At 37.3% G+C, this 15,005-nt stretch overlaps 1 protein-coding gene across 1 annotated transcript; it reads right to left on the bottom strand.

Annotated features, from left to right (window-relative positions):
• Positions 1-373: 373 nt before the first annotated feature.
• Positions 374-4,789, bottom strand: LOC113143465 (V-set and immunoglobulin domain-containing protein 1). The gene is made up of 7 exons (XM_026329097.2): positions 4,667-4,789; positions 4,388-4,548; positions 3,629-3,836; positions 1,634-1,789; positions 1,429-1,545; positions 1,186-1,330; positions 374-1,090 (listed from the first exon to the last, which is right to left on the bottom strand). Exons 1-7 carry the CDS (start codon positions 4,707-4,709, stop codon positions 997-999), a joined length of 924 nt encoding a protein of 307 aa, XP_026184882.1. The 5' UTR covers positions 4,710-4,789; the 3' UTR covers positions 374-996.
• Positions 4,790-15,005: the final 10,216 nt, after the last annotated feature.

The raw sequence follows: 15,005 nt of genomic DNA, 5'->3' as shown, positions 1-15,005 counted from the left end.
TGTCTTCTTTTCCCCTGCAGCATCAAATCATTGTCCAGTGTTTTCATGTGTTTACTTTTTGCCAGGAATCAAATTGTTCAAGTTGTTGCCACTGGCCCCTAAAACATTCATTAAATGAATAAACCTTGACGTCCTCAAAATATTGTCACACTGGAAGAGCTACATTACACAGTGACTTAGAAAACACAGTATTTTATTTAATCCGTGGATTTAAATGCACAAAATTGACACACTTCACCCACAGTTGCTTGGCAGTTTCTGTTTCCAAAGATCAAATAAAGACTCAGGTGTCATCGGCTTATTCATCAGTTCCCTTCAGGACTTAGTTCGTAATATTCATTAACTGTAAAAAGAAAGATTTATTTTTGTATTGTAGTTCTAAAATTTGAGGTATAACCTGAAAGCCTGAATTTGAGTCAGTGCTTTTGTCATTATGATGCTGCCAATAATGTGTTTCTGTATCAAAAAAGGTCATTGAAAAAAACAAACATGCAATGAGTAAAACTAATTATTTGGGACACAACAGTAGTTCACTTATGGCATCATATGCATGATCCAGATTTACTGCAGCATATCAGCATTTTGAGTGTTACTGAATGTAATCATGTAGTGATATATGAAATAAATTTGAGTTTTTGTTGTTATATACAGTACCATGGCCTACTACCTATATGAAAAACATCTATTGATTTTCTCACAAAAAAACAACTATAACCAAAACAAACAATTAAAAGCTGTAGAAAGATAATAGAAAATGCTTTTTATGATCTGTACCATCTTAGATTTCCATCTTCACTCCAGCAAAGATTAGAGTCAAAAGCTAGCTGTTTGACAATTGGGGGAAAAAAACTAAAAGATTGAATGACAAGCCATACAAAATGCAACATCAAACATAAACATACTGATTGAATCTGAGAATGACGTTTGTTAAGGACTGAACATCCTGTTATTCAGGTTTGTGACGTTGCTCCTGTTGTTTTCAACAGGCCATTTTTTTTAGGCTTGTGGCTCATCTTCAGCATGGAGGCTGCTAGCTGTAGTTGCCATGGGAACGCTGTCTGTGGCTTCCTGAGCCTGTGCAGAGCTCCCCCTAGTGGACACAGTGAGCATTGCTGTTACACACCTAAATTATAAGTCCCCTGATGAAATGCAACAACACCAAGAACCTAAAACCTAAAATCTTACTTCATCTGATTGGCCTCTGATGCTTTCACCGCTTTGTATTTGTGCCTCTTCATAGCATGAGCAATGAACCACACAACCAGGATGATTAAGGCACAGCCGAGCAACGCACCAATCACTGCACCAGCGATCACTCCATCTCCGACTTCTGTATAAACATCATTTGTTATATTCATGAATGAATGAATGAAGGCCTATTTGTCAATGTACAATTTTGTATTTTTTTAAACAAAAGTGTGACCATACCAGGACTCAGATCAATAGTGCATGTTGAAAATCCCACCATATTTGTAGCATTGCACTGGTACTCCCCAAACTCAAACTGGGATATGTTTCTGATTTCCAATATTCCAGTTGTGGTTGCTGATGAAACAAGAACAAACATATTTGTAAAATAATACCTACGTTAACATTTACAAATATAGCATAAAGACACTCATGCAGCACTCACTTCTCCCCATTACAGGCCTCCTGGTCTTAGTCTGATCCAGCCTGGTCCAGATGTACGTAGGGGTCGGGCTCCCACGCTCACTGTGACAGGTCAGAGTGACCAGATGACCCGTTTCCACATCACCATGGACGGAGCAATATGGATTAGAGGGCCTCTCTGACGGATCATACATGTTTATTAGGTGACTTTCTATTTAGTCTGCTTTGTCTACTTTTCAAAACCACTTTTACCAAGAACTTTGGACTGAACTGATGAGTTTTCCTGAGATGTTTGGTAATAGAATCTGTGTCATGTGAATTTAAAGTTCAAACACTACATTGTAAATTTCACACTCATATGACTCAAATTCAAAATACCTCCTTTATATGTATTCTGTTAATCCACCTTGACCTATCACATTATGTGATGAGGCTTCTTTTTTGTAATATGTAATATGTAATATTGATCAGTGGTGGCAGAAATATGCAGATCCTTTGCTAAAATGTTCTCAAAATATCAAAAGTAAAGATAAATGTCCTCCATATCTGATATTATAATGCATGTATATTGTACACATAGCTTGCTTAAACAAATAAGACGTCATGTGTTCCCATTAGTCGTCATGGGGCAGGAAGTGGGTTGGGAGTGGCCTCAGTCTTTGTTCCCAGGTTGAGACTGACTCTGGACTGAAATCTCTTACACGACATCTCATACTGTTGGCCTACTAACCATTAGGCACTGATAATTGATAGGTAGTGATGATCTGCATGAGAGCAGCCATACATATTCAAACAGTATTTCACTATTCAACACATCCAGTGTGTAGAAACTGTTGTACACACATTTTTATGAAGACCAAGGTTACAAAATAAAAGCCATGTAGTTAGCAGGCTGCAGATGCTGATGTACAGTATATTCTGTATGCAGTACAAGGATGCAGCCACAGTCCTTCTCTAATTTCCAACACTGGCAATGAGTAGACTGCTGCAGTAACCATGGAAACTACTGAGGATAGCAAGGCCTGTAAGGTTGTCCTGGTAACTCAGAGAACGAGAGGATTCAAACTGAATGTAATTCCCTAATCACAGTAATCAGGGCTACTACTTTAATAGATTTGCTTATGGTACGACACCGATAATAGATGCAGTTCTCAGGAAATCAAAGTAATCTGGCTTAAATTTTGCTTACAGTAATTCAAAAATAGAGCAGCTCAAACAGACAAGATAAATCAGACAAATAAGACAAATACTACAACTTCAAATCAAAAATATTCATTTTGTTCTCAGAGACCGGAAACCTTAGAGTGACTGTGTACTTTGGCTCTCCCTCTACAGGTAGGCACACCCTTACACACAGGAGGCAAATAACCCAAGTTCAAGAAGCAGGTTCAGACAAGCTTTTTTTTTCTTTGTCTGAGTAGCTGATTCACACAGAAGCTCATGCTGCCAGACTACGCCCACATGCAGATATGAGCGTGGGTTCAAAAGCAGAACATGAACACCATGCTGAGAGAAAAAAAATCAACTACTTCTGCTTTAATGGAAATATTCAACCGATACTATTAACGGGTGTGGTCAAGTAGTAAGAACACCAACTGTACACCCTCACGTGTTTTTGATTTAGACCTCTACTCTTGATTAATTGGATTAAATACGTTTGTATATTTCGGCACTGACTTTACTTATTTCTGCTTATTCTTCTTAAAATAAAAATAATAATAATAAAATAAGCAATATCCATCCATCCATTATCTATGCCCGCTTATTCCTGGAGCCTAAAATAAATAATAAACACAATTAATTTTCCAATGGATGAATACATTTAGCAGTCAGGGTTTTTCACAGTAAGTTGTTTTTGATTAAAGTTTGCATTTACAGTAGTGAATTGCCCCCAAATGTTTCATCAATGCTGTCTGTTGAGCTACGGGCGGTACAAAGAATGTGCTCATACTCTAGAAATACTAAAATATTGAAAATGCAGCAACATGTTTTCATTTCTAAAGGAGCCAAAACTTACCAAGGACATTCACAATAATATTGACCTGAGACTTTCCAGCCACATCAGGAAAGTTATGAACAGAACAGGTGTAGATGCCGGCATCCGATGGCTGCATGTTTCTTATTATTATTGAGGCATTGCTGGTCGTGCTGGGAGAAGAGGGCGACTGAAGCCTGCCGCCATAAGATTTTGGAATGACATCTTTTCCTGATTGATAGTAATAGACCTGAAACCAAATGGCAACAAGCCAAATTATCAAACACAATAAAGACTTTTATAAATATTTTTATTGTCTTTTACTATTACCTTTGGACAATGACAAAACATCACTATCACAAAACGCCAATGAATATGATCTAAGAAAACGGATGCAGTTAGTAGATAGACAGATACAGAGCCAGAGATTTTATCTAGTGTACGCTTTTTTCTCTAATTACATCTAGTAGATGTACCATTTTGTTAAAAACAGTAACTTGACTACATATATCAGATATTTAACCACTATTCATTGTTATATGATCTTAAAACTGATTTAAATCTGCCTTTATTTGATTTCTCAGTCACAGGCTTTGTTGTTGCAGGCATATCTCCTAGCTCCCTAGTAATGATCATTGTCTGCACATTCACTATAAACTATGTGTTTTTAGTGAATGTTCAGGCTTTGTAATAAAGCTGAATTCTCTGTTAGTATTTTAGTCAAAACAACGTCACCTTTTGGTCAATTTTAGCACATTAAACATTCTTTATTGGGAGCAAAGCTCTGAAACACTGTCTCACCTGTTGTGGAGCCATGGAGGATGGAGAAAAAAAATCCCACTGGATTGTAAGGCTGGTGGTCTCTGGTACAGTCACAAACGTACACTGGAGCAGGACAGGTTCGCCCATTGTAACGTTGACATATTGCTGCGGCGTGCTGACTGTGATCAGCTCAACACATCCTACAAAGCAACAAGTCTCAGGTCAGTTTCATTCCAAACTAAGCCTGTACTAAATTCACCATGTAATTGAAATACAAAGAAACTGATGTACAAGATGAAGAAGCAGAAATGTAGTTACCTATTAAGCTTATAAGCACCAACAAGCGCTGTGTGGAGCACATCTTCGCAAACTGTTGGAGTATACCCACAGTTTCTTACTAACTGAACTATCACAGTCTCCAACGTTGACTTCGTGAAGCAGTACTGGAAAAGTGGGTAAAAAACGTTATAGTATCAAGGTTACAGTATGCCTGGTAATGGATTGGCCGATACTGTGCATGCTGATAACACAATGTTTGCATATCCATGTTTGCCAGGCTGGGTGTGTATACTGAGTTGTTGTTAACAATTAATAATTTTTGTTTGATGGAGAGGAAAATAAGAAATGATGAAATAAACTCATCTGTATGTACTATATATATTTATATATATGTATAGTTTATGAGTTTCAGCAAATGCAGTTTACATTTTAAATTACAACTAATTAAGTTACAGTCAGTCAGGCCTCATGTATGTCGGCTTTATATGGCAGGTTACGACCACAGTGTGTTATGACACTAATTCATTTTTCAGTACTTTGGCATAAGTTTCAATGCATCACTCCATCCTCCTTGTCTTGTAAGTCATTGTGGGTCAGGGCATGTGGAGAAGATATTAATGTAATTTAATCTCCACCTGGCCTTTATCGCTCACCTCTGAGAAGTGTAAGCCAAAGCAGCACAACATGCTGCTTATCACTGGGGACTTCACTCCCTGGTGCTGCGTACTTAATAAAGGCGGTTTCACCTTTGTCATTTTCGCTCACACGGCATAGGAGCACAATGCTGACAGACAGAGACAGACAATCACACATGATGGATTGTCTATAATTACCAGAAGCTGACATAAGTGATTAACAGCGTGAACGATGCTCATCAGAGGTGACTGGAGAGATGGAGAGGGAGGCAGTGGGCAACGTGGGTAGTGAAGGGAGCATGTAGGGCTCATTACCCAGAGGACACTTATGTGATAGGTTACGAAGTGAGACGATCTCAGTGTCTCACGATTTGAAGAAAACAACGTGTGCTGGCAGCTGTGGGCAGAACTGTACGTTGAACAACAAGGGGCAGTCTTACAATAAATGAATCAACAGCATGACTCATGACCGACTGATCAGCATGCACGACTGAGAAACATCTCTGAAGAATCAGCTTGCCAGCAAGAGAATAAGAGGTGATAAGAGGGGGATAAATGAATATTGTTCAATGCAAGAATGAATGTCAAGCAAGTACACCACTAAAGAATTACTAAGATAATGAATAATGCATACAGCGCATTCAGTTACATTTAGAGAATGTTGTTTATAGATTTTGATGTAAGTTATTGGATCAAGAATATAAAAATACTAGATGCTTCATGTTGTATGACATGAATAGTTCTCTCTTTATTTCTGGGTATGTCACGCTATTGATATCTATCAATATATTATATGTATCATATTCCCCAGAATATCTGAGGAAAATATTTTTCAAAAATGAAACAGCCTGAAATATTGAACACAGCAAATATGTTAAATGATAGTATGGTATCAGACATTTTAAAAAATAACTGTGAAGTTTCCTTTCAATTCATCAGACTCACAAATTTGTGTGCATGTTTTGGTTTTGTATTTATATACTGCATTTTCCATTTGTGGTGTATAATTTGAATATAATTTCCATCAAATTACGCATTTATGACAAAACACAAAAAAACTCAAAGCCATTCTATGCCATTTTATGATTGCTGTCATACAGCATGCTGTAGTTATTTTGACTTAACGATAATCCAGTCACATTAATGGCTCTTTGGTTACTACTCCTAATATGAGTGAATGGCTGATGACAAATCTGCCCTCCAGCATACACAAACCTCAGCTGTCTCGCACAGGGAAATGAAGGTTGCTGGGCGTGCAACAGTGGCCCACTCAAAGCTCCAGCAGGTTTCAGTGTAATACCTCCACACAGACTAATTCATCCACCCACTTGGTCCAGTGTTTTCCTGTCAGCAGACTGCAAGCAGATATTAATCAGACCTCTGCTTCAGAAAGAACAAGTACTGTACACATTTGAGATGTAGCATTCTTCTTTATCCTTTTTGTTAGACCTGTTTGAATGTAGTAGTGACTGTCTTAGAATAACAGCGACAATACATAATCAAGTATTTCATCGATTGATTATTGGAGTAATGTATTTTTTACTGTGTATTTGGTATGTTTTGGTTGATATAACAAAACAGCTATTGCTTTTAAGACAAGCAGAGATGTCTTTCTTAAACTGGCCAGCAGATGACAGGCCAGGCTGTTGGATGTTCTGTGTTTCTGTGTGTGTACGTGTGTTGACGGGTGCAGGAAGCTTAAGGCAGCCAATAGCAACAGAGCCAAGAGCGCCATACTCCGGCCTTAGGAGGCCTAGCTCATCCTCACCCTCCTCTGCCTCGCTCAGCTGTCTTGGAAAACAACATATAGAGGCCAGATATTTAACATGGCTTCACTTATTGTCCCTACAGCTGCCAAGCAAGCATGTAAAAGCACTTATAAAAATAGTGATGGTACATGACCAAATGAGGTACAAGAACAATAACAGGCATCCAGAAATAGCAGTATGAAACATTATCTGACTGGCACAGAAGAAAAGGTCTCCTTTGCATTGCATTTTTTTCCCTGGCACTGAAAACCCAACACACTGACACTGAACTATCATCTCACATTGGCATCAAATACAAGCATTTCAGAAAGATTGACACAATTGTGCAAATAAACCTAGAAAAAATAGGACACAGGCAGTCAGAGGCAACATCTCCTGATACTTTTGTCATCTCTGAGATTTAATCTGTCATTGCAGAAGGGGGCCTCTCGTGAAATGTCTCAGGAAGAAATCAGAGGAGCAGAGGAAGCGAGTAAGTTTACACCAGTCAACGGTCCATTTGACAGCCTGTCAGTGTTGCATTAAAGTTCTAACTTTGCACTGTCAGTAAAAGAAGCACACACATAGTTGACCCTTATTGGCATAAAGAAGCATTATGCTTTTTTAAGACACATTATGTTCCCATATCCACTTTGCTAATGGCCTCTTTGATAAACTCAAAACCATCCTTCAGTGACTGACTTCAATCCAGAGGAAATGCCAAAATAAATTGAGAAGCAGGAGGTTAAGGTTTGTCAGAAAAATAATTTTTAATGTGTCTGACTTGCGATCTAACAATTTAACAGAGAGATTTCACTTGGTTAAAGGAAGAAAGTCTTTTCCATGCAAAAATAACCAAATGTTTTGAAATGATTTCTCTGCATCTAATCTCAAATAATTAAAATGAGAACTTTATTGATTGGTTCATGGGATAATGCAAATGTTGGGGGGCCATGACAAAGCCTCACACTATCAATTAACTGGGAAAAGTGACTTTGACCATAATATCATGCATGTATAGTTATAATCATATATGTAATATAATGTCCAGTGTTCACATTTTCTCTGCTTCATACTGTGTATGTCACCTTGAACCGCTCCACCAATACTATTGTTTTTTGGTTTTTTTTCTGTTACTGCACCCCTGGATTTTCTAAATGATGCACCTGGGGGTTTGGATTTAGTGGTTCAGCTGTGGTCACACTGCATAAGAGAGATGTGTCTTAATATTTTATTAGACACATTATGGTTCCACTCTTCTTCATCTCTTCACCCCCTTTTCAATCCCCAAACAAGTACTCCATGGCAACATCATGAACATCCTGTAAAGCAAAAGAAATGGCTCACTCTGCAGAAGAAGCATGGTGTGAGATTTTATCATGTCTAAGATGTTTAAAGAAATCAAAGTTATAGTTGGGGTTATCTACTAACAGATGAAACTGATTTTAGTGGACACTGTCTATCTAATAGCCAATACTAAATGAAAATCAGTTACAGTAAGTCCCTTGGAAACTGTGTATTTTCCCTGAATTTGAAGTACTGCTGATATCTGCAGCTCTGATTTTGTGCTGCAAACTCTACTTCGGTTAACATGAAATACTACATTGATTTTAAGTATTTTATGACCTTGACTATCATGAAACTCATCATTACTGACCTTTCTTTTTATACCATATTCTATAAAGACTCTAGGTCAACCTTAATATATTGGTTAGACTCAGCAGTGACACTTTATTAAAAACATGTCTGTGACAGAAAACACTAGCACCACTAGGTGTTCTGAGCCACAAACCCAAAGCATCCATGGCTCTTAGCCCACTTTTATTTTTTTCTTCCTTCAGAGGAACAGCCATCAATTTCTGACCCATGTTAATGCACCCTTTCAATATTTTATGTTTTTATATGGAGAGCTGACAATAGAACACGGAAATGGAAGAACATTTTGCCGAGGTACTTCAGTGGCTCTGTATCCGACTTCTCAACAGAGCTGTGCAGTCCGGTGAAGAAAGAACCAGTCCATGGAAAGAAAATTGAAATTACAGGCAAATTCAGCAACAGTAAACCTGCAGACTGTACATTCTGTCTTTTACCCAGGTTAAATAGAAGTGTTGAAAGGAAGTATCTAGACATACAGTATTCTTGTTTTGTTGCTGCTTTCATTCTAATGAACTGCAATGGTTATAATTTTATGTTAATATATTAGATGTGTCGTAACTGTCATTTATATACCTTAGCCCCTCTCAAGGTGAACTCGGAAGCGTAATGAACTGTCGAAGTGCCTGGTAGAGGTGACTCAGAGTAAATTAAAAGAAATCAATTACGAGAGACAAACCTGTGCATTAAATCTGACTCGTGGCTGAAGGAGGACACGTCAGGAGAGGATCATTACAGAGGTCACAGCTACTACAGGAGCCTAAGCATGATGAAATACAATACAAACGTCAACATCAAAGAAATGTAGGCAAGCTATATTGAACACGGCAATGGTTCAAATTGATTTTGAGCAAAAGGTGTGGGTCATAGATCTTCAGCCTTGCAGTTTACCCACAAGGTGAAAGATACGTGATCAGGTTTAAATAAGTGCCACTACACAGGCACAAATACAAATAGCCAGTGGCCCAGGATGGTAAAGTAGCTCATTTAAGAGCATTAGGACTGGAAATCAAATCCAAGTGTCAATAAATTTTATAATTGTGTTTTTTTCTAATGTTCCTTTTGAAGACATAAACATAAAACACCTCTGCTGGTGCAGTAAACTCATATTTTAAAGGAGCTGTTTTACTATAACTTTCTCTGACCTACTCATTTATTGGTGCCATTGATCCTGTCCAAATATTAGGATCACCTGGTTATTTATTAGGTGTTTTTCAATCCAAGGACTCAATATTTGACCTCTGACCTGAGGTCTTGTGTATAAACAGTGCACATCCATACACATGAGCTTTGTTAACGTGTAAATTCTGGTATGAGTTCTCCAAAGCTAAAGTAATTGTAGTCAGAGAGAAATGTTTTTTAAAGGCATACATTACATGTTACTGTATAACTGAGGATATGCTGAGACGTTTTTAAATGAAACAATCATCAAGCTTTAATCTACTGCTCATCCATTCAGAACACCATAATAGCTGTTATTAATTCAATTCAATTTTCAATTACTCTTATTAAATGTACTATCATTTCCTACTTCATGTTACAAATGACTATTTCTTATTTAACAACAATATCAATATTATTTTCTTTTCTCAAATGTTTGTGTGTGAGTCCTTAAAATCTGAATAAATTATCTCTGAGCTTTAATGCTACACAATTATAATTTTTGTCTTGAACTCAATTAAGTACATTGGTACTAAATTCCATACATTAGAGAATTAGAGATTAATTCTCCCCTGGCTTTACTGTACTGCTGCATACCTTTTCGTGACCCTCTGTATTATTACACATACCAAAGCTAAATGGGCTGTTGCTATAAAATTTTGTCATGATGCCCAGAGGATGAATCGCAGCAACTTTGACCATCTCCTGACCTTTCCTGTAACACCACCAGCCAGTCAAAGCTCACAGTTAGATTTACTTGATGGTTTGACATAAAACTGTGTACAGACATTTGTGGACGATCTATCCCAATGGCTGTTTATGATCAAATGCCAAAACTTCCTTGGAAATTCCAACCTGGGTAATATAACACACATATTCAGGTTTATCTCTCTGGCCTGTGGTCTCCATATTTCCACATAATAACTTTCTTTAGAAAACAAATTTGTACTTTTTACTGTAAAATCACCAGTAAAATATGCATCACTGTAACATGTTTTCCCAAATCTACATCCTCATGATACTGTAAGTTCTAAATGTTGCACACCGACTCTGCCATTTGTATGCACATACACAATTTAAACATGAGGCCTCAGGTCCTGATCCTGATGACATTGAAGTATTAGCATCTGGGGATGTCACTGCTTGAAAATCATTAATGAAGTCTGGAACTGATGACTATTTAAAGCCATCAATGCACAATTAAGAACGTGTTCTGCTATGTGTTGATTAAAGACTTAAAGGCTCAATCAGGATTTTTTTCTGGGCATATAAATTACAAGTGCACTGATATTCAGATATAATTAAGGAATTTGACATGTAAAGTACAGCCATCCATTAATTTTCTAAACTGCTATACTGTTACGGGTTGCTGTGAGCTGGAATCCATCCCAGCATGCACTGGTGTTAGGGAAATGGACATGTTGCTGGTCTATCACATAGCAAGACAGACACATTCACACTTACATCCACAGGCCATTTAGAGTCTCCAGTGGACCTAACCCGCATGTCTTTGGACTGTTGGAGAAAAAGATGAGATTTGTGCGCTTCTCTGCTGCTCAGATGAACAGAAACAAACTGCATTAATAACTGTGATTTCTTTATGTATTAAAATTAAAACATTTGACAGTGAGAGCAGATTGCAGTCTTGCATGTTGGTGGTGGTAATGCCTGCACCTACTGGTCTCCAAACCATCCCTTCTTGGATTAATAAAATAAATGAACTTGCTGGAATGGCAAAGTCTTGTTTCCTAATGCTGAAGAGGTGTGGAAAATGTTAACATTCTTTCTTGGCCAGTACTGCATCTGCTCCAGGAGCAGTCACATCTAGAGGCCATTCACTTCTCCTTTATCACCCAAACATTTGCTGCAGTCCATGTCCAGAATGCATCTAGAAAAAAAAAAAAAAAAACAGAAATGTGCTACCATAAAGTATATAGTGTCATATTCTCAACCAATGGACAAAAACTTTCAAAACTTTCAGCAGAATTCCAGCTGCATCCACCCTTCTAATAATACAAATTATTCATCTAGTCCTTTGTTGAACTTAAAGTGCCCCAGACAGACCACAAAGCTACCAGCCTGTTCTACAGAGGCTTATACATATATATATATATATATATATATGTATATATATATATATATATACATGTATATATGTACTATTTAATAATTCCTGAATTCAAAAAGGGGCAAATATTACACTTGTCAGCAGGAGTCACTTTGCGTCTTTATTCAGGAAATAGGGTATGAAAGGAGGTATATTCTCATAAACGCGCAATGTTTTGTAATCAAATTAAAAGAAGACACTCTTGATTTTTCTTAATTTTTGTTTTGGACTGTCATCATATCCAACAGTCCTTATCAAAAGCAAGACACCAACTAAGAGGTGAGAGCTCTGACAACAACCTGGAATAGCAATGGTAAATACCTGATTTTACCCTTTTATTTTGCAACAATGTATGCTATTTACCTTTTGGGGACTAATATCTGAAAGTAAATTAATAAAAAGTCAACTGAAACAGTGCTTGTATATTAGTCCACAAAGGGCAAATGAAAAGACATTAGCTTTCTTTACTGTATAAGCCTTTATTTGTAAAAAGTCTGTTGTTTGAATGATAACCCTTTTTATACCATACACTTGAACACCTTGTATTTGTAAAAAACACATTTTGTTCAAACACCTAAAAAAGCTGATTGACACTATAACATTAATTTGCACTGACAAAAAAATACAACTTCATACTACACAAATGTTGATTCCATGAGTACTGATACTCCAAATGAAATCAAACACCTTATTAAACAACTGAATCAAATAAGCGCCCAATGTGAACAAAACGGTTACAGTACAAAAACCAAATGCATTGTTCTTCCAGTGCCAGTATATCAGATGAATTACACTTCTTATGATAAAACAACAACAACAGTAAGAATAACAATCCATAACAAATACAATAAATTAGAAATGAACATAGAAATGAATAAAATCATTTACTAATTTATACTCAAAAATAAATGGGCTGTTGTTTTGTGGGTTTTTTCTTTTCATTGCCAATTTTTTTATAAAGTGTTGGAAAAAATCTTTCTTTACTATACCTTCTGGTTAAACATGGGATAGTCTCCCTGGTAGGCGCTTTCAAAGAGGGAGGTATACTGATGTCTAACTGGGAATCAGCACAGCTTCTTGCAAGTATCATCATACATTAATCGACAACAGACCATAACCAGAGGCAACTTATTAAAGAGAAAATACAGGGAACACCCACTCAGTGTGCAATCACATGGCTTACGTTCAGATGCTACTGGTGAGCATCCTTTACATCCTAGTTGAAGGGCGATTGATGTTAATGCTTATGCTGGACCTGATAAAACTACAGCATGCACTTGGTGCATTTATTCCAAACTGCGTGATTTACAGTAAATACATTTTATAGAAGTACATATTCATGATTCTCATGAATCACAGGATGTACATTCTATGGTTACATTTTTCCTCCAGTTTTACAGTTTGTTTCACAAGAGTTATAGAGCTGGCTGTAAAACAAGTGCAATTTGAGCGTGTAAACACTGGATCTTTCTTTTCCTGGTTGTGGAGATGAATCAGATGGTGTGAAGTAAAAATATATGAAAATAAACCTTTCAAAACTCAGGTCATGCAAAACAAAACCTACAAGGTACACAAAATAATGAATGCACCAACAGAAGTTCTACCAGCGGCGAGGAGTCTGTCAGCCTTGTCCTGGCATTAGGTGGCTGTAATTTGCTTGCACAGGTTTGGGCTGCTGTTTTATTAGAGGTCAGCTTCAGTCTTATGCAGAACTCTTGAAACACTTTTTGGTTCACAGACTCAGGCCATCATGTTTTTTTTTTTTTTTGGGGGGGGTATGATGTAATCCCAGATGAAACACTCTCACACAAGTGAAGTCAACAGATAATGACCTGATTTATAACTTTTTACAAATTAGATGAAAAAATGTAAAATGGCATATATCACAACACTGTCCATAAACATCAAAAAGTGTTAGCCCACTTCAAGTAACTGAGACTGTGAAAGAACACTACAATAGTAGGTCAAATGTTGTTGTACAAAACCAGTAACATTTGTGAAACAGTTTTCCAGTGAACTATTTCCTGTCAATACCCTCACATACAATAAATAAACATAATATATTCACCTCTTGGAGCTAGCCTACACAGACGTCAAGTGAGCAGCTGCATTTGGGCAAGTAACTGAGTCCCTTGAACAAGGACACACACGACTATTTCATCGAGGAACAGGAAAGAACATCGCACTCGCTTCCTTAAGGCAAACCTGTTCCTCTAGCCCATATAAACCACCACGCCAATCATGCCCTTAGTTTTCTTAGCAGATTCATGGACGATTGAGTGAGGCCAAGGTAAAACAATGCAGGTATACTGTGCTGAAATCTCCTGCAAATCCCAAGGTTGTAAATGAAAAAGCTCCACTGGAGAATTTCATTTAAGACGCCACCATCCCAGTTACTGACAGTGAACCAAGCTGTTACTGTATTTCCTGGGATCTGTAATATCATTAGTTACAGCCTTGTTCTTGAAGGAACAGGTCGACCACTACAAGCTGACAGCCACCAGACACTCCTTCACCGTGAGAGGACTTTATGTTGATTCCTTCATTATTTTGTTCACACCGTGTATTTCTTGTGTTTCTTTTTTTTTTTTCTTTTAGGTTTCGTTTGCAGAACTATGCCAATGCTAGAGAAGCTGTCCATGCCATTAGCAGTGAGGCTAGCTGGTATTACGAACTGCCATGTTTTTGTTCATGCATTAAGAACTATTAAGTGAAAGATATCATATTTACAGTACAATTCACATGTAATTACACATATACACTAGAGGCAAGAAAATTCACATTGAAATCAGTTAAACATTTTTTTTTCCTCCTCCTCTACTCCTTGAACATATGTGTCAAAAGAAATGTATTTTCTCTCTTGTATAAGCAAATATCCTAAACTCAAAGCATAGAACAGAAGATCCTCACAGCTTTTGGGATGAATGTGCTGATTTCATGTCTAGAAAGCAGGTAATACATGTTCTGAGTGAAATGAGTGGTGGATATATTTACTGCGAGCATGCAAGGGCTGCAAATGTTTCTCCTCTGTATGTGTTTCAAGTTCATTACAGATATGCATTAACTATTTAAAA

Source organism: Mastacembelus armatus, chromosome 14, assembly GCF_900324485.2.
Source record: "Mastacembelus armatus chromosome 14, fMasArm1.2, whole genome shotgun sequence".
In the NCBI taxonomy this organism is placed as follows: domain Eukaryota; kingdom Metazoa; phylum Chordata; class Actinopteri; order Synbranchiformes; family Mastacembelidae; genus Mastacembelus; species Mastacembelus armatus.
This window is presented reverse-complemented; position numbering and strand designations above follow the sequence as displayed.

Coding starts and splice junctions, on each gene's coding strand:
- LOC113143465 (XM_026329097.2), bottom strand. CDS start 4,709: ATGTGCTCCACACAGCGCTTGTTGGTGCTTATAAGCTTAATAG. Junction 4,549..4,666: donor GGTGCTTATAAGCTTAATAG/GTAACTACATTT, acceptor GTTGCTTTGTAG/GATGTGTTGAGCTGATCACA. Junction 1,091..1,185: donor TCAGAGGCCAATCAGATGAA/GTAAGATTTTAG, acceptor TGTGTCCACTAG/GGGGAGCTCTGCACAGGCTC.